Consider the following 22,607-nt stretch of genomic DNA (forward strand, 5'->3'; position numbering starts at 1 on the left):
TTTAGCTTTTTTTGATTTTATAAACTGGGGGGGAATGCAATTTGTTAGACTGATTTATTTCTGACATCCTTTTTTGTTGTAAATGAGCCAGACTAACAAAAGTTTTGATATGGTAAAATATTTTGGATTAACGCCTTTAATGGTTTTCTATTTTTGTAATAATTTGCACAGGTGTAAAGAGTACCTGAAAACCACGCTTGAATAAAATGACAAGTACCTTACAGTTAAATTACCTCACTACAAGTTACAAAGTCACCAATTACAAAACAACTTGAGTAAAAGTCTTAAAGTATCTGAAGTGAATAGAACTTGAGTGTATTACTTATACTGAATATAGGTTCAAAGATACTCTAGTCAAAGAGACGTGCAAGTGAAAAACTGGTTGATTTGATTTGCGAGAAGAGCAAATGCGTTTATTTTATAAAACCAAAATAAAATTGAACACCTCAAAAATTTTAGCAAAAAAAAAAAATCATAAAAATTAAATAATAAATACAATAAAATAATGCTACCTTTTTTTGGGGGGGGGGGGCTTATATAGCATTTATTTACTCAAAATCTTAAAAACTGTATTTTTCAAATAAATTAATGTCAATACAATTAGATCTACTGATATGAAGGATGGATGAAGTAGATCACTCATCTTTTGAAATATTGGTGCGATATTGATGAAGTGGCTTTCTAATGACCCAAATTAGCTACAACTGATTATTGGTTATTGCCTCGGGGACTGGATTGTAGGCCTAGCCAGAAGCTGGAACTGAAAGTTGTTTGGGGTTGTATGTTGGGACCTATAAATCATGAGAAGATGGACAGTGCAATTGCTTAGTATAAAACTTTAAATTTGGGGCATTAACAAATGTTTAGTCTTTGTAAATGCATCGAACGTTACCTTGTCGGAGTGTTAACTGAGCTGGGTGTCCCTTTAAGATATAAAGAGAACATAAGCATACTATGAATCTGAACAGTAGATTGTCCACCTTGAAACAATCATTACTTTATGCACCCAAATAATGATATCTGAGAGATATGATTAACAATGTCAGTATTACATCACTTACTGAAACTTTGTTCGTGTACTGAACTCATGCTAGACATAGAGATGGATGACCCTGGGGGTGTCTAGAACAGATTAGAAGTAAAACACAGTCACATGAGGATTGCTTATTTCCATAGGACTTGAAAACTGGCTATATTAAACTAAAACTATATACTAGAATGTAACCGAGAAGCTAACTCACTGTCATGCCGAGTCTGGAATGTCTAAACCTCTCCAAAGTGTCACCCGAACTTGCACAACATCAAGAATTGAATTGTATTATTTGGAGGAAAGTAAATCTACTATAAAAAAATCAATGACATGATAAAATGCAAGCTACCTGACAGCTCTTGAGCGAGGTGTGACTGTGGAAATTGGAAATGAAATGCCAATATATTTAAAGCTTTACAGCGTTTCAATCTAGGAGATGAAGGTTCTGTCATAAGCTATAAAACTTGCTACCTGGGGATGTGACAGCCACAGGAAGAATCATCCTTGGAGTTCCTCTATGTATGGACAGAATATATTTTAAGTGTATATTATGTTATGACATATTTATGCACATAAAGACGATTCTGTATTTACCCATTAATTGGGAACCTCCCAGGAGATGTCTTTGTGGAGGGAAGAAAGACTATAGCATTTAAAGAGAACGGAAGTTATCAGGGAAGCATGAGACACATAATAAGAAACTCTCACCCTCCTCTGAGAAAGCGGTTTCTTTAGTTCTTCGTTCTCTTGTTTCAGCTCAGACACTTGCCTTAAATAAACCACAAGTAACTAAACAGTCAAGTGCCACTAAATCTATATTTTAGATCTAAGCCACAAATGACCACCTGTAGCACTGATCACGGACTTCTTTCACTTTTCGTTCTAGTTCCACAGACCTGCTCCTTAGGAATGCAATGACTCGCTCCTTCTGCCTTTTCTGAAAAATAGCAATCTGAAACAAATGGTTCTTAAGTTATAAATGGCAGAATTGTGTTTGCTTAGGGCAGGGCCCCCCTTGCCTATTTAGATGCAGTTAATTATAAATTAACTGGGACAAATAAAATTTATTTGCTAAGCAGAAAATTACCTGTGCAATATGTTCCAGTCGAGACTGAACGAGTTTCACTGGATCTTTGAAAAACATCTTTTCCTGTGGCTTCATCTTTAAAAAAAAAGAAAAAAAGGAATGGAACATGTAAGGAAATATATGGTTGTTTAAATGTTGGTTTAGGCATAGGTGAGGTTTGTTAAAGGTAACCAAAGTTAATCCTTTTTTTTTCTAATCAATAATAATACATGTAACCATAGTGAATATAAATGTTAAATAAATACATATTAGTATTGAACTTAGGATTTTAACAACTCAGTCTGCTTTTATCACCTTTTTAGTTTTAGTCTTTTAAACAATTATATTATCTGCTATTTTCTGCAATTTTTTCATTACAGATTTGTTTTGTTTTTTTGATCATACGTAACACATCAACTGAATTTGTTCTCAATCTGACCTTAATCTCTCATACATAAACAGTGTATGAACAGAATCATATTTTGCACTCCAAAGAAGCCCACCTCCAGTGTGCTTTTTCCTGTTTAACACTGTAAAGCTACTTTGACACAATCTGTATTTTATAAAGCACTAAAGACGACTTGATTTGACTTGTGTAACAGGACCCTCAGGGTAAGGCTGGAAAGTTGGAGGGTGGGTAGGAGCATAGTTTAAGGTGGGCCAGACTCCCCTGTGGAGCAAATCCTTTCTAAAAAAAAAAACAATATTCCGTGTGAATGTTGCCGAGATCATCTGGTTTTGACTTAACGTACCTGATCAGATATATGGAGGTAGTTGCAGTTGCCATGACAAATTCCGCACTGACCTTTAGGAGGAGATTACACTTACTTAATGATTGACACTACTCTCGAAAATAAAAATAAAATGCAATAAAAAAACACTCAAATTAGCAAAATCTCAAAAAGAGCGTGTTGCGTACTGACTTGTATTTACGCAGTTCTCACAAAATATATGGCCACAACTGGACACTACGAATTTTTTCCCCTCTCTCACATAACAGTTATTACAGTGAAACCAATTCATTTCAATTCTGTAAAGAGGCCACCTAGAAAAAAAAAAAGAATTAACATAATAGATGTAATGTAACATGTTATGCTCCAATAACATGCTTCTTGCTAATCTTGCAATGCTAGCTAATTGAGGACTACATTTAAATATTTATTTGTCATAGTAAAAACAATTTACTTTTACGAATGGTATGCTTATTTGAATAATTTACCTGTAACTGTTAAGAGTAACGTAGAAAAGATCTCAACTTAGCCTCGAGTGAGCGCTAGCGTTCCTGAACTAATTTACCAGTCGATGTCGCCATAAACCGTTGGAGAATTCCTGAAGAGAACGGTTTTGGCGCCATCTCTTTGGCAGTGTAGTGAAAACCATAGACGTGTAAACGTGGTTTTAAAATCGTGTCTGCGATTAGTTCGTGTGAAGGCACAAAATCACTAGCCAAATTCATACTCTATGCTTTTGTCTATCACAACTGCGGGATCAATACAGTGTGCTCATTTGTTTCCAGAAGTTAGAAGAGAGAGAGGAAAAAAAAGTATCATTTCAGAATGTTTTTAGTAGCAGGTCTTTTTTTTTCTCTTCCAGGCCTTATTTCACAAACCAAAATGGTTCTAGAGCGGTTTAATAATAATAATAATAAAAAAATAATAAAAACGATGCACATATCCATCCATAGCAGAAGCACAAACTTTAATATAGGTAATGACAAACAACACCCACTCTTATAAAGGTTTATTACTCTCAAGAGAAACAGCAGTTGAACAGGAGCTCCACCCTTAGGATGTCCAAAAAACAGCTTGGATGCAATCTTTGAAAGTAATTCAACATAATAGATGTCACAACATACATATATACATACACATTATAAGTAAATAAAAAAACATTAAGATGGCAAACCTAGTTAAATCCAAGGTATGACCCAGTCCTCAGTTTTTAATAACCAGAGGCCCAATAACCGAATTTAAAGCTGTGGAATCTGTAGATCATGCAGTCAAGTCAGTTCATGACCAGTAGTAAAACTCAATACATGATTTTCACACTTGCAATTAAGTGAAGATCAAATTTATGCACTATTTTACAAGTTAACATATGGTAAGCAAAAATACAGTAAACTGTGACCTGCTAGTATTTCTCGTTTCTTCCTTCCTTGACAGTTAGTGTCACAGCAGCTGCAGAGAGAACTCTGGGATGGATCATCAGTCAGCACCCATCTGCAAAAACAAAAAGAGCCTATTCATGTAGTTCTGCAAGAGGCTTTCAATTTGAAAGTATACCGTGAGCTGATCCTGTCATATTGACAAGATTTCTTGCTACCATCCAGGTCGCTTGGGTCCCATGCCACAAGCCTGCAGTGCAGGTAGACCTGAGGATGATGCAAAATAAATTCACACATTGAAAGAAAAAAACAAAACAAAAAAGAAAGAAAGGAACTTGCTTCTTCTCCAATGGCAAACTTGAAAGCTTGAAGACTTAGCCTGATCTCTGACAACTGCTTTCTTGGCAGAAATCTTGAGTTTGTATTTTTGCTGTCTACAAGACACCTTGAAAGAGAGAAGAAAAAAAAAAAACCCTTGAAAGGGTCTCAAGACTAAGCACTGTGCTACTCACTCCACTGCTGTGGAACAACATTTTTGGCTCCAGAAAGCCTACATCTTGTTTTCGCACATACCCATTATTGGTAATGAGTGGGTAGACATGAGAGTCTGGACCCAGTTCTGGTGTTGTGGATGCCAGACATTCATCTATCAGCAGTATCAATGGTTGATGGTTCTGCTGGGCAACTGAGGCAGCAATTGGGATTGTTGAGCCTAGTGAGAATGTTGTTGTAGTGGCCACACCACTAAAGTCATCTACCAAGAGAAAGTTTTTTTTTCATTTTATATTCAAGTCATCAAGAACATCATCATAAGTGTATACACACACACCCTTCATGAGTGCTATACGAAAGGCCAGATCTCCCTGGCCATGCGTATGAAACAGCAGGGGATCATACAAAGGAGGCACCCAGTCTTCTGGCCTGAAAGAAAGGCAGCAGTTTTAATTTACATTAATCATAGAAGGTCTTCAAGCAGCAATATGCCTTATTAAAACGGAGCAGGGCCTCTTGGGTCTTCAAATACATTAATAAAAGGTCACCTTTCATATGCACAGGCCACAGGGTAATAAATTGGTGTTGCTTTTGACAATGTGGGAGAAGTGATCTCAGCCTCATATATAATCTCATTGGTTGTCACCTATGAAGGGAAAGAGATTGAAGAATTACTGAATAATTTAATACTTTTCTATACTCTGTCACCATTTGAATGCATTAAACTATATGCACAACCTTTTTTTGTTATCTAAACCACTGTCTAATCCAACAAGAACAAGTGGTGTTGCTTTTTCCTCAGCAGATAAACTAATCTCAGTAAATTCTAGTCATGTCTCTATTTTCATGTACAAATGTCTCAAATGCAATGTTTTAAGAGCTGAATATGGCCCAAAGAATTCCTTTTTAAGAACGGTCAAGTACTTTTTTGCTCCTCATTTGAAAGCGCTTTTAACTAATAGCCCAAGTGGTTCATACTTCCAAACACAAGTAAATCAAAAGGGCAAATCTGTTACCCTTTACTTCTAAAGAATAACAGGGAAATACACTGAACTCACCTGCCTCCTAATATTACAAGCCCAAAATTCAGCATCAAACACTGCCTCGGAGCCTTGAGATTTCACTGAAAGCTGGGTTGGGGGACAGTCACCCAGGCGGAGTAGGGATGGATCCACCTGAGAGTCTACATCAACCCATCGCACAGAGACAGAATTTTTGCCGCAGTTCACAGTGATTGCTGATGGGAGAGAAGTTTGAAGATAGACTTAGAATCAGTGTACAAAATTCAGCAATAGTATGCAATGTTAAACCTACATGCTTGGTGTTAAAATGCATCATCTATTAGAAACCTCATATTATATTACCTGCTTGGGCAACCAAGAAAACAGCCAGCATTAAAAAACCAAGCATCAAAAAGGAAGGCATTGTAACGGCACACTGTTGCCTACTTCAAGGACATACTTATGCACTTTGATTGATCGTTAACCTAATTGAAGTGTTCACATCTGAAATGCATTTAACTTGATAAACATCAGCTGCTATTTGTCTGACTCTGATCATATAAAATGTGACAAATTTTTCTAATATAGTGTTTAAGAAATTAGTGTCGGGTAAAATATTCTCATGTGAACTTTGATTTGGATACACATTTAGTTTTATACTGCTAGGTTATGGAGCCGTTTGAATGCCAGGTAGACTTTTTTTAATTAGAATTTGCTTTTTGAAGCAAATCACTCCCAGTCAGCATTAAAACAGGTTGCAAAAATGTAGTTTTTACTAGCTCAGGCTCTGAATATCCACAAAATGTGATTTCTGTACATTTTAATTTAAACTTTGACCCGAGCAAGCATACAATTATTAAATTTATCCCACCCCCCCCCCCACCCCGCTAAAGAATTTAAAGTTTCAATGAATTTTAGTCTACTCTTAAAGATTCCTACAATGCATGCTATAACCAGCTCATTTAGCTGGGAAAAATCTATTTAAATGATATAACTGTTGAAATATTGGAGGCAATTTATGAGCAATCTTTAAAGACAAATGTGATGTGACCAATCACAGCAAGAAAGTTTCAAATAATAGGATGTTTCACAGCCTTTTAATCAACAAGATGCATAAAAGATTGAGCAGTGAAAAATCTGATGACTTCTTGGGCCACTCCTACTCAATCACTCCGATCAGGAATCCAGCACCTGAGGAAAAAAAAAAAAAAAAAAAGAAAAAAGAAAAAAAGAAAAAGTAAATGCACAAATGGTCACTTATTACAAGAATATCATGTATGGCGCGCACTTCACTGACCTGTCAGTTATCAATTGCATCACTATAGACAGCCACTCGCCTAGAAAGGAGGACAAACAAACCACTGAAATATGCATAATACTATAAGACAAAATTAAGTTATTCGAAGAACAATTACAAAAGAATAAAGTACAAGAAGTTACATCACAGTGAATCTTCTGTAAATGTCAAAGGTCCCAGCACAGACTTTAGTACCAGTCCTTGAGGTGCTGTAATCCAGACACATTACATGTTAACTTAGAACCATATTCCAATGTTTGCCATATTTAACAACAGTCATTCGGCATTATGCTTTTGATTTACCAGAATCTGTGTCCCTCTTTCCACGGCCTTGACATGTTGATTCACAGCATTGACAAAGAGAACTCTGGAATGGGTCGTCTAAAAGCTCCCACCTGTTAATTAAACAGCATTACTGGATATTTTCCAATAAATCAGATTCACTTAGAATTAATAGTGGAGTTTAAGTACAAATCAAGTTTACACTTACGCTCCGGCGTCTTTATTATAATTACAGGCCTTCTTTTCTTCACTGAGTTGGTCAGGGTCCCATGCAATTAATTTGCAATGGATGTAGATCTGCAGGAAAAGAACAGCCAGGAACAAGTTGAGGGTTGAATAACTTGCCATATTCCAATGAAGGGAGTCCCTCACCTCTTGTCCCACAGCGAATTTAAACGCTTGAAGGTGAAGCAGCAGCGAGGAGGAGTGATACCTTGGTAAAAACTTGGAGAAGCTTTTCTTACTATCCACAAGGCACCTACAATGGGTTCACATCAAGTCAATAATAGAAATATGGCCACTATATTGTAGAAAAGAATGAGCTCACTTATGGATATTTCAATTGTTACCAAATGTACACACCCTTTATTGGAGATGAGTGGGTATGTAAGAGTATCGGAGTACATTTCTAGTGTTGTAGAGGCTACACATTCCTCTAGAAGCAGCAGCAGAGGCTGATGTGCCTGCTGGTTAACACCAGCCCAGATAGGTACAAAAGATCCCAGTGGAAAGACATTGGATTCTGCAGGGCCACTGAAATCATCTGGAGGGATTATGATATGAAAGTTATTGTTGGAAGACCACCAATAGAATCAGCAGATCAAGAGTTACCTACTTACCATTGAGAATTTCCATGTGGAAAGCCAGTTCTCCATGACCTTGGATAACACCCGTAGAAGAGCTCTGGAAGGTAGGAGTCCAACCCTTCGGCCTGATTATACATTTGAAATAATTTTACATTAACGGCAATGTTTTGGAATCGAGAGTCCTTGTGAAGATCTGTAGTTTAGTTGTGGTTACCTGTCATACACACATCTAACCGGATAGCTGAAAGAAGGAGGGGAGGGCTTTGGCAACGGCCTGTAGGTTAGTTTGTTCTCATACACCAAGTATTTCCATGTTGCCTAATTGAAATGGAGAAAAAAATATAATAAAATCACCATTTTTCAGGATTCAGCAATTAGTGGAATCAAACTTACCATTCGTCTGAAGTCACAAGCACCAAGTGGATAGTAAAATTCTGCTTCTGCTCCACTTGATTCATTTGTGAAGCGTGAAGGAAAGCAACTACCCAGGAAAAGACGTGCAGGATTGTCAGTCATTGGTCTGTCCACTTTCCACTTAATATGAACATTACTCTCTTCACATGTGATTTGGATATCTATAGAAGAGGGGAGAGAGAGGGATTACTCATTGCATGCCTGAAAGTTAAAAACTCAAACAATTCTGCAAAAATCTAACTTAATTGGTATCAGTGTTTAGAACCTGGTTTGAAAGCAGATAAGAAGCAATAAAATAAGTTTCTACGGAGTTTTTAAACGTGGTGGTCAGTCAACCAGCTAATGATAAATTACAGATTTCCAAAGCACAACTACCAGCTAAAGTTGGATCCTTCTAGATGTTAGTTAACTTCATAATGCATATTTTTTCTAGTGCCATTAAATAAATAAATAAAAATTACCGTCATTAGTATCTTTAGACGCATCCAATGTTGTGGCAATTGCAAAAACAAAAAAACCTAGCCATAGGTACTTCATGATCAGATAGTCCAGACCCCAAGTGAGATGCAAACCAAATGCTCCCTGTAAGCAGCTGAAATGTGCTACCTGGTCTAATCAGTAATTTATAACAGCTGGCACCTGACTGGGGAGGAAATTAAAAATGAGCAGTATTTACTCACTTTAACGGAAACGTAAATATTTATTTATTTAATTTTATTATAAGTAGCTTTTTAGAAATCCACAATGTTTCTATAATTTTGACAGGGTTACACTAAGATTAATTTCGTTGGATTTAACAAGACGCCGAAAAGCGGAACTATCGCGTTTCTACCAAAACACCCGGAGTTTATTTCAGATACACCGGAAGTCAGGGAGCTTTTTCCTGCATAAGCCTTTTAGCCGGTTCACAAGGTTTTTAACAATTGCTACTTTAATCTGTATGAACTAAAATACAGCAATCAATATGTTGATTAAAGTTAAGGTAAGTGATTTTTGTCTTAGCTTGTAGCGGCCTCTGTGAGTTTTAATATTTTTTTTTTAACCTGGTTTATTCTGTCCAATATTACAAACATGTTTAAACTGTTGGTATTTCATGTGTGTTGAATGTTTAATGAAAAGTAAAGAATAATTATTGAATTAGTAACGTTAGTTGATTCCGGTGTATTGGCAAAAAAAATATATATAACGTTATATATAAATTAAACATTGTATCGTGTCTCAGACACTCACAGGCAAAGAAATAGAAATTGACATCGAGCCTACAGACAAGGTATGATTGTTGTGCTTATAATTTAAATCAATTTATTTATCTTTGTTAGTATTTGGAAATTTATTTTCATCTCCTTTACCAACAAGGTGGAGAGAATCAAAGAGAGGGTGGAAGAAAAGGAGGGGATCCCACCACAACAGCAAAGACTCATTTACAGCGGAAAACAAATGTAAAGTTCCCCGTTAATACATCAGTCTGAATTCAGCTATTGAGGGGAAAACTCATTCTCATCTGTCCTTCTGTATTTCAGGAATGATGAGAAGACTGCTGCTGACTACAAGATCCAGGGAGGATCTGTCCTGCATTTAGTTCTGGCTCTCAGAGGAGGCCAAAGCCTGCACTAGCCCTGCAGTCACCCAGTGTCTTTCCTCTAATCTGTTAAGATTGTAAATAGAAGAAATCTGTGTTATCATGCATATCAAAACAAACAGCAGGATTCAGGCTCTGGTGTTTACAGCTAAAAGTGGACATTTTGGCTTTTCATAAATCACATCATGTTAGTGTGATCACAGTGAACATATGCATCCTGCACACTGTTTACAACCTAGATTTTAGATCATATTAAAGTTTGTTTCTGCCCCTTTCATTCTATAGTATATGACAGTAAAAAAAAACTAGTGCACATGAAGAACTGTTTACTTTAGTTTTAAGAAAGATAAGTTTGCATTATCCCTTGCTGTTTAAAAAAAATAAATTCAACTCATTCTCCTCATCCAGCTTTTGACAGTGTTTAGTACTGAGAAACTATTGTAGTTTTTAGAAATATTTTTTTTACTTTTTTTTTCTTAAATTTAGTTTGTTGTATGTCTTTGTATTTAGTTTCGTACATCAAGCAAAACTAAATGAAAATGAGAAATGTTGCTATGGCAACTGGTTCAAATAAAATAAGTTTTATTTGAGTTTTTATTTATATTCTATTTCAGGTAACAAAAGTGGTTTAGTTAAGTATAATGGTTTTAATCATGGTCACAAAGGCTTTAGTTAACAAACAATCCTGGCTCTTAAAGCCATGTTGTATCATTACAACTGGCTAAACCATCATCTTCCTAAAACTCATTTTTTTTTAATGCACTGCATTATACCGTATATATTATTTATTGTATTTTTTTCTTCTTAGGATGAAAGAATAAACAATGGATATTTGTGCTTTCACACATACAATGAGGTTGAGAAATTTGAATGGTACATTCTCAAAATGTGAGATGGGTAGTTCACATTCACTGTCAATAAAATGATACAATGGTGCTCCAGGAATATATTGAGACTTTGAAAGGAAAAGGTAAAATGGGAATAAATGATGACGAGAAAGGCTTGATAACAGTAACACAACTGGAGCTCAACTGACCTCTCAGCTCATGTTGTTCATTCCCAGAATCAGTTACAGAGGTACACATGAAGATATCAGCAAGGTATTCAACTTATTTAGACAGTGTATAAAGGATCTTATCTAATGATAGTGTACATTTATTTGACTGTTTATTTTGTGCAGTAATGACAGCACATGAAACCACACTTTGTTCAAGACGATTCAAACCAAGATAACATAAAAACCCGTTGTATCAAATCTGTGCTGGGACAGCATTTAGTCCATGATAGTGAGGTTGACAGACAGCTGCCAATTTCCTTGAATCTCCATTTTAGTGGAAAATACAGTCATGGAGATGCTGGACTCGTGTAGGTCTGTCACAAAGGGCTGACTGATGGGGGACAGGTTGGGCTAGGAAAGGAGTCAATTTGTACTGTGTCTTGATGCACTGCACCCTGATTTGAGTAAGACACTCGGATGCGCATCTTAAGACTGACCTGTAGGGGCAATGTAAAAGTATAGTCAAGCTTGTGCATAAATAGTGCTGATTGGTTCAGTAAGACAGCTGCATAAAAATAAGCAGATAAGACTTGCCTTGTTAGGATTGTTGAGTACAACAGTCTGTGTGACTTGACCAAGGCCATGTGCTGGAATCACATTACCACTCGGAGCCTTCATTTGCAGCTGAACACTCTAAAGGGCGATATATTATTGTTTTTAAGAGATGATAGCATCCAAAGGCTTCTGAAATATGTTGATCGCGTAAATAGATATTTTAAAAATAAAATAGAAATAGTAAGGCCACCTTTACACAAAACATGAAGCACTTTTTAAATGGTATTTGTATGTTAAAGCAAATTTTAAGCAAATTAAAAAGAACTATTAATCAAGAGACCAATTTTCCAGGTTAATGATGATAAAAATCATCTTAGGTTCTAAAAATAGTGGGGTTTTAAAAGGAAAAAATCTTCAAAGCTACAATGTGATCAACTGAAGGTAACTAGACAATGACAGTAATTCTTTTTAATACATGCCATAAATTATAAAATGGTTATCGGGAATGCCATTAAATAAATAAATCTAAAACTTACTGTGAAATATAAGATACATGTGGAAAACCACATTACATCCATATAGTTATTAATGTACACAGAACGGAACCAAAACTCTGAAGTACAGACTATAAACTACTTAAATACTGTAGTTTGGATTTAGTGAGTTTCCCTGAGCTCAAAGTGCAGCATATAGCAAAAAAAGTGTTCAAAGCAGTAATAATATTTGTGAACGGTGTGAATGCTTTGACCTGTTAATATGGCTGCTAAAAAATGAATATCTCATGCTTGTGTGTGCTAAAACAGAGCTAGGTGTGAAAGTGGAGCAGGTACAGACCTTTGGCACTGCTGCTTGAAGAGTGAAGTTGGTGATGTCATTCTGAGTGGAGTTCGAGCCAATAAGGGTGACCATGACCTCGGTATCTGTTTGTTTGTCACATTGGATCTTCAGGCTCAATCCATTCTTCTCATAGACTGTCTCAGTGAGAACTACATGCACATAAACACAACGTTTCTGCATTTCTGCCTCATATTTTTGTGGAAACCGTGACACATTTATTCTTTGATTAATAGAAAGTTCAAATGAACAGCATTTATTTGAAATGGATACGTTTTGTAACACTGTAAATGTTTTCTTTACTGCCATTTTTATATCCATTTAATGCATTTTTTTTATCTTTATGATCCCAAACTTGTATAGCTTTCAGGGTAAAAAAATAAAAATGCAGCTGGAGGAATGGTGAGTTCTTTAGGAATCTATGTTCCCACCTGGTGCCGGCTCCAGTCCTCCCAGCAGGTCAAGAAGATCTGCGCTAGAGGTAGTTGTTGGATTGTTTGTTGGGGCAGGGCTGGGCTGAAGAGGCGTGTCAGTCCCATCCAAGAGATCCAAAAGGTCACACACCTTTGAATACACGTTTAAATACAAAAAAAGATTTAACTCTTGTTTAACATTTCTATGTCTAAATACAATATCCTATGATTATTACCTGGCTTGCTGGCTCTGAGAGCAAACCTGCCTCAACTGGTTTGAGTTTGGATGGGTCAGTCTCCTTAATAACTCCTGATGTGTCTCCATTAGTGTGACCAGGTGAGTTCTTATCCATCACAGGCATTCTCTCCAATACAGCAGCTCTGAGAGTAAACATTGAAAAGCAGCACCATTCATGCATGTTTTTTAATGAACACTAATATGCTGTGAAAACACACGGCGGTACCTCATGTGGTCATATTTCCTAAAGAGTGCATTATATTCGACCGCTCTCTGCTGAAGTTCCAGGTCAATGCAGCTGCCGTAGTTACTGACAATACTTCTGATTCGGCTGATTGAGAAAAAACAAAAAACATATAGATGAAAAAGATAAAGTACAAAAAAAATTATGTTTGTGTGAGTGATTTTTTTCCCCTAGGGATATACGTATTTGATACCATAACTGTTATCAGCCTTTTTTAGCTGCATTTATTTTATGAAAAATACAGTAAAGGTTTTGAGATATAATTAAAATTTAAAATAAAAGTTTTATTTTTTTAATAGATTTTAAAAATGTTATTTATTCCTGCAATGGCAAAGCTCAATTTTCAGATTCTTCAATGAATAGGAAATTCATCAGAATAGCATCTATTATATATTTAATATCTATTTTTTTAATTCTGTTTATTTGATAAAAGCATGTCTCACTCGACATTGTCTGTGATACGAGTGCTCAGCTTCATGGTAGCAGTGAGAGCGAAGCCTCTGGTTGCGGGCGATGACATGTGAGACTGTAGGACTGTTTCCAAGGCATCCAGGACGTCATCCTCAGTCACCTAGCAACAGAAAAGGCCCAAAACTCAATTTACTCTATCCTTACAAAATAATAACCTTGGTGGTAAAGAGGTGGCATCAGCTATTAGTACCATGGTAATTTCATACAGAGTGTGATAATCTTCATTTCGGTTTACCTGCACAGGCTCAATCTCCTCACACTCGCCCTTCAGCAGCAGGTCTCCATATTCTCCTATACACCAGCACGCAACTTGGACTAAGGACTGCTGTGAAGATAAACTGTCTATTACACGCAAGCACGTACAAAGGGCATATATAAATCCAAAAAGCTTGAGAAAATGGGACAACAACCTAAAAATTTTGTATTCAGTGGCCATAGATGCTCAATGGCCAAAACCCATGGCACATTTACACAAGATTCCAGAATTCATTTCACATGTGTCATTTTGTTTGCAGACCAATAAGCAAATAAAAGTATCCTTACCTGTGAAATATCTTTTACAAGTGCTCTATAGAGTTTGTGAACAGTGTAACAGTGAAGCTCAGATGCAGTAGTGATGAGTTGGATTAGGTTGGGCACAGTCTCATCTCTTACATCGCCCCCTGCCTAAGAGAGGTGTACATCATAAATACATCTAAAATAACTGACTCTCTCGTGTTGTTCAAACTCATTTTACAAAGCCCTGAACATGACAAATGGAGGAAAAAGAAATATTGTGTTTCTCTCATTTTAATTAGACCAAAACAAGAAAATGAACTAGCACAATGTGGCAAGGAAACTAATTATTATAAGTCATAGGAACAATTTCTTAATTTGTGGTAACCATTTCCTAATTATTGGCTATAGCAATATATATTTGTCTGCATATTTGTCTACCAAACAAGGTTAAAGTCTGTTCATCATACAAAGCTATAGAATGGCTTCAGAAGAGATTAAATAATGCACACCAATCGAATACTACCATTTGCTTTCATTGCATGGAAATGTGAGTTAACATTGTACTAAAATAATATTGTGTTGATTGTTATTATGACATTTTTGAATGAACTAGAATCAGATTTTACACTGTTTATTTGTCAAGGGGATGACTTTTCATCATATTTTAGGAGGTATATAACTGGTTTGGTTGCGTAGCAGTGGCTATTTACCGTGGTGAGTACATGCAGGATGGTATCAATGTGCCAGCGCTTAGAAGGGGAATACCTGTCCAAGACACAAAAACCAGTGCTATTCAGTGCCTGTGACTTGCCACATACACAAAAACAAAAAGAAGACAATGGAAATATATTGAGATTCCTACTTCAAGCGTTTTAGAATGGGTGGGGCAATTATGGTGTGCTGAGACCTCACAAAATAGCAAAGACTTGAGCTCATGAATTTTAATTAGCTTACAGTACACTGACATTGCCAGTTAATTAAATGATGGGGATGTATATTAAAGGTAGGCATGCTTTACAGAAACCAAATCACTGGACATTGTCCTGTATGAGAGCAAACGTAAGCGAGGCACTTGCTCAGATGTAAGAGTTCAGTAGGAGAGACACATTGACAAATGAACACGGCCGAGCCACAGACATTTAATAGATGAAACTAACAGGTAGATATGAAGTACAAAGGACTGATGATACCTTTCAGCGGCGTTGAAGATGCCGGAAGTGGTATGAGATCGAAGCTCTGGGGGACAGGTTGAAAGAAAAATTAGCAGCTCCTTCATCATTGAGCGAATGTTCACAGCAGACACAAGGGCAAGTGACAGTTCCAATGCTCGACTGCAAAAGAAACAGAGCAGAATAGCTGTAATTACACGACCCTTTGTATATGTCTGTAATTTCAATGAATCTTCACTTTTTAGAATTTACAGTACCGTTTCACTGAGGTGTCTTGGTCTTTCAGACAGTCCACAATGGTGCCTCTGTGCCGCTGCACTGCATTGTGGTCCGTCTGCACTATCTTCTGGAGAGATGTCATTGAAATATAGCTGTAATGGATTAGAGGAGACAAAAAATTTAAATATTAAAAACACATTTTTAATAAACACAAACGGCCAAATGTTCACGCAAAGAAAAGGAGTAACTTTGATTCTTGCTGTTCCTGCCGGCACCATGTGGTGAAGACGCTGTTTCATTGTGAAAGCGAAAATACTTTGTTTGGCCTTCCAAAAGAGGTTTTATTGTTTTTGTCTTGTAGTGCCAGTGTTCTGACCGGGACACGCATCACAGTATGGCAAGGGGCGTAACATTTCCGTCATACGCTTGAGGCATTTGGCCAATCACAAAGCACTGGATAGCTGGCCAATCAGAGCACACCTCGCTTTTCAGACCAATGAGTTTTGTAAAAATTGACGCGTTTCAGAAAGGCGAGCATAGAGGAGAAACAATAAATGTACAATATGTGGAAAATAATGTGTATTTTTTAACCTTAAACATCATAAACATATTTAATTACACCAAATACACAAAATAATGTTCTTTTTAGCAACATCATATGACCCCTGTAAACAGTACATAATTCTGAAATAGATCTGCACTTATTCCAAAAGGACAATGACTAAATTTGAAGATTCACTACGGTTTAAAAGTTTGGGTTCAGTGAGAGAGAAAAAATATATAGTGAAATATTATAACAATGTCAAATAAATGTTTTCTATTTTAAAATTCAGTTTAATCCTTTGATGGCAAAGCTAAATTTTCAGCAGACATCATTGTAGTCTCATAGAAATAATTCTAATATGCTGATTTGGTGGTCAAAAAACATCTAGTCAATGTTGAAGACAGTCATGCTGCTTCATATTTATGTGGATTCTGTAAAAAATTTTCAGGATTTGATGATAAATAGAAACTTCCAAGGAGTAGTGTTTATTTTAAATATAAATCTTTTGTAATACTACAAATGTCTTTACTCTCACTTTTGATCAATTTAATAAATCCTTGCTGAAAAGTAAATAAATGAATAAATTACTAAAGTAAATAAAGTGTACAATCGGTTCACGTCGGTAGTGAACCAAAAAATGTATGTGGTGTTAAATTATAAAATAACCATTAGATCTAATTTAATTAAGATTTTAAGTATTTTAAATATTGAAGCATTAACATAAAGAAGAAACTTACCGAATATTCCTGTCATTATTAAGTAGAAATCTGCCCAGGATATTTACAGCAAGCACCTTAAAAGAGATAAATTAAATGCATTTTAAGTCCCAAAATAATCTACAGAAATGCCAGTTTATGCTCCAGTTTAAATCAATCCCCACTCAACATAAAATTGAATATGAAATTGTAACCAACCCTGAGCCCGCTCTCTGAGTTGATGTCCATGATAGTTAGGACTGTTTCATACAGCACAGCACTGCCTGCAGTCTTACTGCTGTCTGTATTTGTAGCCACCTGTGCATAAGAATCATCAAGCTCAAGCTGCTTTAAATACACATAACGACATTACACAGGGTGTGTTTGTTCTGTTGTACCTGTGCCAACAAGTCATTCATGGCATCACTAGCGGTGTCATTATTGTGACCCAGGATTCTCAGCAGTCTAAGAATCCGAACCTGAGGGACAGAGAGAGACCAATCAAACCCTAATATTCAGAGTGTTTACTATAAAATATAGAAAGTGTGTTGTAATAAAGAGTGATATTGAGTTTGACTGTAACCAACAAGACCTGTAGAAAAGGGTCGCTGATACCAGCTACATTGTGCTCAGGAGAATAACTGGATGTCACAAGACCTTTCATAATCTGAACCAGTTCAGGAACAGCCTAATGAAATGGTAAGAAAAAAAAAAGTCTGTATAACGGAGTAGTTAAACAAAAGGTTCTGGAGAAAATTCACTTGAATTACCTTGCGGAACTGATCAAGAGTGCCAGGATTATGCTTACACAGTTCAGTGATAAGAACTACAGCCCCATGCAAAACCCCTGTGGAAACATTTAGGCAATTATATTAAAAAATATATAATAATATTAAAAACACTACACATAATATGATTTTTTATGTTTATACACAGGCTGCAAAAAGAAACACTAACCATGGTTCTTTTCAGAGAGCAGAGACCTTGCTGAAGGAGTAAACATCTCTGCAAGCTCTGGGACCTTTCTTATTATGTGGACGGCACACAGCGTGGCCTAAATAATTAATCATGATCAACAGTACACACAAATAAAACATCATTTAACAGGATTGTGTTAGTTTGGATGCTGACATGACATAAACTATAAGTTTATAGACATAAAATGTCATGAACTGACCTTTTTCTTGATGTAAGAATTAGAGGCCCTGAGGAGCCGTTCAATCTCTGGTGCCAGATCTCGACACATCTCGGCTGAACCCATGCAGGCCAGAGTGCACAGAGCCAGAGACTGAACATACTGACTGCTGTGGGAAAGGTCACTACAACAGAGATAAAATGGGCAGTCAGAATAATGATTCAAAATTAGAATTATAATTAAATAAAAGCAAATAAAAAAATAAGTAAATAAAATGTTTATATAAAATAAAAGCACATTTATTTAATCATTTATTTAAATGTACACTCAAAAATGTTAATTTGCTGAAAACTTACTTATACTTAAGCCATCATGTTTCTTCATCTTCAAATTTTGCATTACATTATTTGCTCACGAATGGATTTTTGGATCAGAATTAATTTCCAAAAAGCGGTTGTAAGTTTAAAAACATCATAATGATGGATTTGTTTATTCCAAAGACAAAGCTTTTTGCTTCACATGATATTAATGATGGACTGGAGTCATTTGGATTACTTGTGGATTATGGTGATGCTTTTATCAGCTGTTTGAACTCTCATTCTGACAGCACACATGCACTGCAGAGGATCCACTGGAGAATGAGCGATGTAATGCTAAATTTCTTTAAATCAGTTCTTATGAAGAAACAAACTCATCTATACAGTATCTTGGATGGCTTGAGCAGGAAGTAAATTTTTATTTTTGGGCAAGCTATTATTTGAAAATAAATAAATAAATACATTAAATTACAAAATGCATTCTGCTTAAAAACATTTATAGTATTTACTTCTTGATAGAGTTGGTAATCAGTAAACTAGCATCCTGCTTCTCATCTAGGAGCATCATGGCACCCAGGTAACCAATCCGCTTCTCGCTGTACCTGGTGCTGGCAATCAGACGTACACACTCCATCTGCAGAAGTCAATGCTAAAGTTATCATATAAAGATATAGAACAGGTGAAAAGATGATCAAAAAACATAATATGAGCACAGGAAGAGAAGGATGTATAGACAAGAAATAAATGAGGTGGTATAATGTGATGTATCCATAATCAGAGATGCAAAACCTCATTAGTCATCAGTGCAATCGCACAGATGCACACACACGTTGACAGTTACCTGGCCGAAGTGTGCCGGGTAGCCCAGCATGTGCACGTAGAGTAGTTTTGACAGACTGTGTGAACGCTCCCCATTGTCACCCTGGCGAAACTGTGCTCGGATATCCGCACACTCTTTTTGGATGATGCCCCTCTCCTCACCTTGCGTCCGGGCACTTCGGATGACCCGGATCATTTCCTGTAAACGCACTGAGGAAGGCATGACTGTATCTGTAATCAGAGAGATTGAGAGAGGCATTTCATAGAAACAGAAAGAGGAACCACACAAAGCATGGACTTTGCATTGACAGTTTCTTGGTGCTTGATTCATTTGCATTTCTGTAAATAAACTTGACTTCAATTACTATTTTAGATTAACTGCAAAGGTGGGTTTTACCTGGTTTCACTTAAACTAAGAACTATTTCTAAGTAAATATGGACTTAAAATATGTTTTTTTTAAATATGTCTTTTATGCTCAAGGTTGCATTTATTAAATAAAATACAGTAAAGATTACTCCATGCTAATTACTCCAGTCTTCAGTGTCATATAATTCTTCAGAAATCATTCTAATATGATGAATTCGTGCGCAAGAAGCATTTCGTATCATTCTCAATGTTGAAAACAATTTTGCTGCCAAATATTTTTGTAGACACCGTAATACATTTTTCTTTTATGAATACGAAGTTCAAAAGAACGAAGAAAGAGATTCGAATTTTTAATTATTATTTTGGTCTGCAAAACTTTAAAAAAAATGTTCTGTAATTGAAAAGTAAATGAAAAGTAAATTAAAAGTAATTGATAGAATATTTGGGGCTGTCACTTTACTTCCTCTCCAGGTGAGGAACATAGCTACACCGGCTTTCACTTCAGATTTTCCCAGGCGGACTACTTTCATGCCCGCATGCGCATCGCGGCCTTCAGTCGCTGTGACGTACGTTCCTATCATCAAAACGCATTGCACATCTCATTATCGTTTTGACATCTAATACACCCTTCATCATATATTATTTACAGCGCAGTCCATGTGTTCATTTACAGACAGTTTGCGAAGTCCACCATCTTCAAACACAAACGCTGTGTGTGCAGCCCAATCAGATGCAATATAATACTGATGAAACGTCAACAGTCAAACGATTACGACAGGAAAGACTTGAAACACATGAAAACTGCGATAAATTAGCGCTGCATGTCGCTCTCATCGTTTGCAAAAGATAGAAACATTTCTTGCTTTTGTGGAGCACAGCATATGTTTGTGGTTAAATTGAGTAATACTTATACTTTTCTATGGCAAGTCAAGTTTGTTCAGGTCTCGAGTGTTGTCAACCTGTGTTTCAGTCGGCTGATGTTCCAGCAGCTGATCTCGCGCTCATCGTCTTACCTTTTGGCAGCGCAGTAATCTCAATCGCCGAAGCTGTCAGCTGCTCAGTGCCTACATCCGCTCCTCCTCCGCCGTTTAACCTTGCGATGTAACCGTTGGTTACCAGACGAGGATTTTACCGTACGAGTAACTTTACGCTGTAAGAGTATTTACAAATGTGTCCATAAGCCTCATAGTACAAGCGCAACTTCCGCCATCCGGGTGTGCCATTCATTCCTGTCCAACTGCTCTGGAACTGGAAAAATGCTTGTGTGCAGTGTGTATTTAAAGGGCCCATACACAATTTACTGATTTTTCTTATATGGTAAATTATACAATAAATGTAGCAAAGTATTACACGCCGTCTGAATATTTATTCCATAAAATAACTAATATAATTTTCTGGCTGTTGCTGATAGGCCTACCTACGGCATTTCAATTACTAGTACGCTACTGTGCAAACGTTTGTGGTCAGTAATGTTTTTAGTCTTTTGCTCATCAAGGCTCCATTTACTTGATCAGATATGTCATTTAAATTGTTTAAGTGCAGCCATTATTCCAGTATTCAGTGTATCATGATCCCTCAGAAGCTTAGAAGTCATTCTAGTATGCGGATTTAGTATGCCAACTCAAAATAAATAAATAAATAAATAATCTTTTTTTTTAAATAAAAACACATTTGTTTCTTTTTTTCAGAATTTTTTTTGTAACATAAAAATGTATTCGCTGTATATTTTATTAAATTGACACACTTGCTATATAAAAGTAGTCTATTAATTTCCTCAAAAAAAAAAAAGGTAGTGTAACTTATTTGGTTCTAGAAACTGGCACAAATTAGATACTACTCTCTCAAAAACAGGAAGGTAAACTGGAATAAGATCTATTATTAGGAACTGAAATCTGAACCACATCCATAGAATTAAATGACCAAAAATGACAATTTGTGGCAATAGTTACTTGTAACTGAGAGTACAAAGGAAAACGTACTAATGAACAGTGTTGGGTCCAGTTACTAGTAAGTAGTGTAACTAATTACTATTAAGATTTCAGTAATAATATTACAGTTACCATCCATAAAACAGCTTGTTAGTTACTTTTGATGCCTCAAACCCCTACTGATTTGAAATTCAACAATTCCTAGATTATTTTCTTAATTTTCATGACTCTCACAAGCACATGAAGTCACCAGTGCATCAGGAAAGCTTTGACTATGGAAAAGCTTATTATTCAGGGGATGGAAATATTGCCATTTGATTTGATTTTGTCAGGACAAAAGGTGATGTGAACACAGATGTGTATGTTATGGCATTACTTTACTCTGGCATTACATGGCTTGTCCACCCATACCCCTCTGATCCTGATTTAAATTATATTACTATACTTAAATCTTATGAACTTATGAGATTTCTTTTGATAAAATACTTTGTGAAATATGATTTCATATGGGTAACAGAAATTATAGCTACACATGATAATTAATACGACACTTTTACTTAAAATCACTATCATTGAGTGTTTGTAAAAACTTCTGACTGCCATTCATTGTAGAAGGCAGAATTTTATTGTTAGTAACATTTTAGAAGAATTTAATGGGGAAGATACACAATTACAAGTTCTGTGGGTCGTGAAGGAAAAGTAATATAACTAGTAGTGTAACAAATTAATGCTGCCAGAAAGTAATAAGTAAAGTAAAAATATTACTTTTTAATTTCCCTGGACATTCATTTATCCATTGTTTGTTCAGGAGCTGAACTCTGTACTTAGACAGCACTGTGCATTGGGGGGATTGGGGGAAGAACTTGTTTGTTTTCCGAAGAATGGACATGACTGTAGTGAAATAAAGTCATATTGTTTTAAACACTGTGGGATCTGTAGAACAATAAGACATTGTATAATGTATTACAGTATATCATGTATTCTAACTAGTAGTTGTCACACATTCTGGTCAATACTAACTACATTAGTTGACCTACATTTTTTTACTTTATTAAACAGTTTTCTCTAAACATATTTTCTTTTACCTTGATAA

At 36.1% G+C, this 22,607-nt stretch overlaps 5 protein-coding genes across 8 annotated transcripts; 1 reads left to right on the forward strand and 4 right to left on the reverse strand.

Annotated features, from left to right (window-relative positions):
• Window positions 1-225: 225 nt before the first annotated feature.
• LOC127933368 (RING finger protein 212B) lies at window positions 226-3,435 on the reverse strand. Its single transcript, XM_052530321.1, has 13 exons — window positions 3,316-3,435; window positions 3,020-3,141; window positions 2,849-2,901; window positions 2,118-2,192; window positions 1,876-1,982; window positions 1,739-1,799; window positions 1,625-1,653; window positions 1,502-1,545; window positions 1,380-1,404; window positions 1,242-1,290; window positions 1,062-1,122; window positions 893-923; window positions 226-791 (listed from the first exon to the last, which is right to left on the reverse strand). The coding sequence occupies exons 2-13, from the start codon at window positions 3,117-3,119 to the stop codon at window positions 716-718; spliced, it is 711 nt and encodes a 236-aa protein (XP_052386281.1). The 5' UTR covers window positions 3,120-3,141; window positions 3,316-3,435; the 3' UTR covers window positions 226-715.
• A 342-nt stretch (window positions 3,436-3,777) lies between these two features.
• On the reverse strand, window positions 3,778-6,212 carry zp3f.1 (zona pellucida glycoprotein 3f, tandem duplicate 1). Its single transcript, XM_052530387.1, has 10 exons — window positions 6,057-6,212; window positions 5,751-5,929; window positions 5,241-5,338; window positions 5,030-5,121; window positions 4,774-4,954; window positions 4,540-4,645; window positions 4,379-4,467; window positions 4,224-4,315; window positions 4,002-4,080; window positions 3,778-3,912 (listed from the first exon to the last, which is right to left on the reverse strand). Exons 1-9 carry the CDS (start codon window positions 6,115-6,117, stop codon window positions 4,031-4,033), a joined length of 948 nt encoding a protein of 315 aa, XP_052386347.1. The 5' UTR covers window positions 6,118-6,212; the 3' UTR covers window positions 3,778-3,912; window positions 4,002-4,030.
• Window positions 6,213-6,771: 559 nt separating this feature from the next.
• On the reverse strand, window positions 6,772-9,180 carry LOC127933415 (zona pellucida sperm-binding protein 3). 3 transcript variants are annotated; one of them, XR_008147500.1, is made up of 11 exons: window positions 8,954-9,180; window positions 8,472-8,653; window positions 8,293-8,396; window positions 8,112-8,203; window positions 7,855-8,035; window positions 7,645-7,750; window positions 7,481-7,569; window positions 7,294-7,385; window positions 7,124-7,199; window positions 6,991-7,030; window positions 6,772-6,884 (listed from the first exon to the last, which is right to left on the reverse strand). XR_008147500.1 is itself a non-coding variant. In XM_052530419.1 (11 exons), exons 1-10 carry the CDS (start codon window positions 9,027-9,029, stop codon window positions 6,994-6,996), a joined length of 1,020 nt encoding a protein of 339 aa, XP_052386379.1. In that variant the 5' UTR covers window positions 9,030-9,180; the 3' UTR covers window positions 6,772-6,884; window positions 6,991-6,993. The 3 variants fall into 3 exon arrangements, 2 of the variants coding, with proteins under 2 accessions (XP_052386379.1, XP_052386387.1); XM_052530419.1 differs by having other exon boundaries at window positions 7,139-7,199; XM_052530427.1 differs by having other exon boundaries at window positions 7,134-7,199.
• Window positions 9,181-9,185: 5 nt separating this feature from the next.
• On the forward strand, window positions 9,186-10,474 carry LOC127933433 (NEDD8). Its single transcript, XM_052530443.1, has 4 exons — window positions 9,186-9,474; window positions 9,715-9,762; window positions 9,849-9,931; window positions 10,013-10,474. The coding sequence occupies exons 1-4, from the start codon at window positions 9,457-9,459 to the stop codon at window positions 10,104-10,106; spliced, it is 243 nt and encodes an 80-aa protein (XP_052386403.1). The 5' UTR covers window positions 9,186-9,456; the 3' UTR covers window positions 10,107-10,474.
• A 162-nt stretch (window positions 10,475-10,636) lies between these two features.
• On the reverse strand, window positions 10,637-20,830 carry LOC127933405 (AP-1 complex subunit gamma-1). 2 transcript variants are annotated; one of them, XM_052530408.1, is made up of 22 exons: window positions 20,600-20,830; window positions 19,242-19,450; window positions 18,910-19,034; window positions 18,126-18,267; window positions 17,906-18,002; window positions 17,719-17,795; window positions 17,541-17,636; window positions 17,347-17,427; window positions 17,168-17,266; window positions 16,991-17,046; window positions 15,748-15,861; window positions 15,512-15,652; window positions 15,032-15,086; window positions 14,367-14,489; window positions 14,059-14,148; window positions 13,796-13,923; window positions 13,335-13,439; window positions 13,107-13,251; window positions 12,889-13,021; window positions 12,458-12,609; window positions 11,663-11,761; window positions 10,637-11,565 (listed from the first exon to the last, which is right to left on the reverse strand). In XM_052530408.1, the coding sequence occupies exons 2-22, from the start codon at window positions 19,440-19,442 to the stop codon at window positions 11,446-11,448; spliced, it is 2,379 nt and encodes a 792-aa protein (XP_052386368.1). In that variant the 5' UTR covers window positions 19,443-19,450; window positions 20,600-20,830; the 3' UTR covers window positions 10,637-11,445. The 2 variants fall into 2 exon arrangements, with proteins under 2 accessions (XP_052386368.1, XP_052386358.1); XM_052530398.1 differs by lacking the exon at window positions 20,600-20,830 and having other exon boundaries at window positions 19,242-19,468.
• Between the last annotated feature and the right edge of the window lie 1,777 nt (window positions 20,831-22,607).

This window comes from Carassius gibelio, chromosome A2 (genome assembly GCF_023724105.1).
Source record: "Carassius gibelio isolate Cgi1373 ecotype wild population from Czech Republic chromosome A2, carGib1.2-hapl.c, whole genome shotgun sequence".
Classification (NCBI taxonomy): domain Eukaryota; kingdom Metazoa; phylum Chordata; class Actinopteri; order Cypriniformes; family Cyprinidae; genus Carassius; species Carassius gibelio.

Bases quoted from the DNA above. Each gene is read 5' to 3' on its own strand.
- zp3f.1 (XM_052530387.1), bottom strand. From the start codon at position 6,117: ATGCCTTCCTTTTTGATGCTTGGTTTTTTAATGCTGGCTGTTTTCTTG. The intron at 5,339-5,750 runs GTGAGTTCAGTG...TTCCCTTCATAG, and splicing joins CTTGTAATATTAGGAGGCAG to GTGACAACCAATGAGATTAT. The intron at 4,316-4,378 runs GTATACTTTCAA...TTGTTTTTGCAG, and splicing joins TATGACAGGATCAGCTCACG to ATGGGTGCTGACTGATGATC.
- LOC127933415 (XM_052530419.1), bottom strand. From the start codon at position 9,029: ATGAAGTACCTATGGCTAGGTTTTTTTGTTTTTGCAATTGCCACAACA. The intron at 8,397-8,471 runs GTAAGTTTGATT...CATTTCAATTAG, and splicing joins CTTGTGACTTCAGACGAATG to GCAACATGGAAATACTTGGT. The intron at 7,751-7,854 runs GTGTGTACATTT...AACCCATTGTAG, and splicing joins CCACTCATCTCCAATAAAGG to GTGCCTTGTGGATAGTAAGA.
- LOC127933368 (XM_052530321.1), bottom strand. From the start codon at position 3,119: ATGAATTGGTTTCACTGTAATAACTGTTATGTGAGAGAGGGGAAAAAA. The intron at 1,983-2,117 runs GTAATTTTCTGC...CATTTGTTTCAG, and splicing joins GACTGGAACATATTGCACAG to ATTGCTATTTTTCAGAAAAG. The intron at 1,654-1,738 runs GTGAGAGTTTCT...CCCTCCACAAAG, and splicing joins AACCGCTTTCTCAGAGGAGG to ACATCTCCTGGGAGGTTCCC.
- LOC127933405 (XM_052530408.1), bottom strand. From the start codon at position 19,442: ATGCCTTCCTCAGTGCGTTTACAGGAAATGATCCGGGTCATCCGAAGT. The intron at 18,003-18,125 runs GTCAGTTCATGA...TTAATTATTTAG, and splicing joins ATTCTTACATCAAGAAAAAG to GCCACGCTGTGTGCCGTCCA. The intron at 13,252-13,334 runs GTACCGCCGTGT...GTTTACTCTCAG, and splicing joins AGGAAATATGACCACATGAG to AGCTGCTGTATTGGAGAGAA.
- LOC127933433 (XM_052530443.1), top strand. The intron at 9,763-9,848 runs GTATGATTGTTG...TTTACCAACAAG, and splicing joins ACATCGAGCCTACAGACAAG to GTGGAGAGAATCAAAGAGAG. The intron at 9,932-10,012 runs GTAAAGTTCCCC...TCTGTATTTCAG, and splicing joins ATTTACAGCGGAAAACAAAT to GAATGATGAGAAGACTGCTG.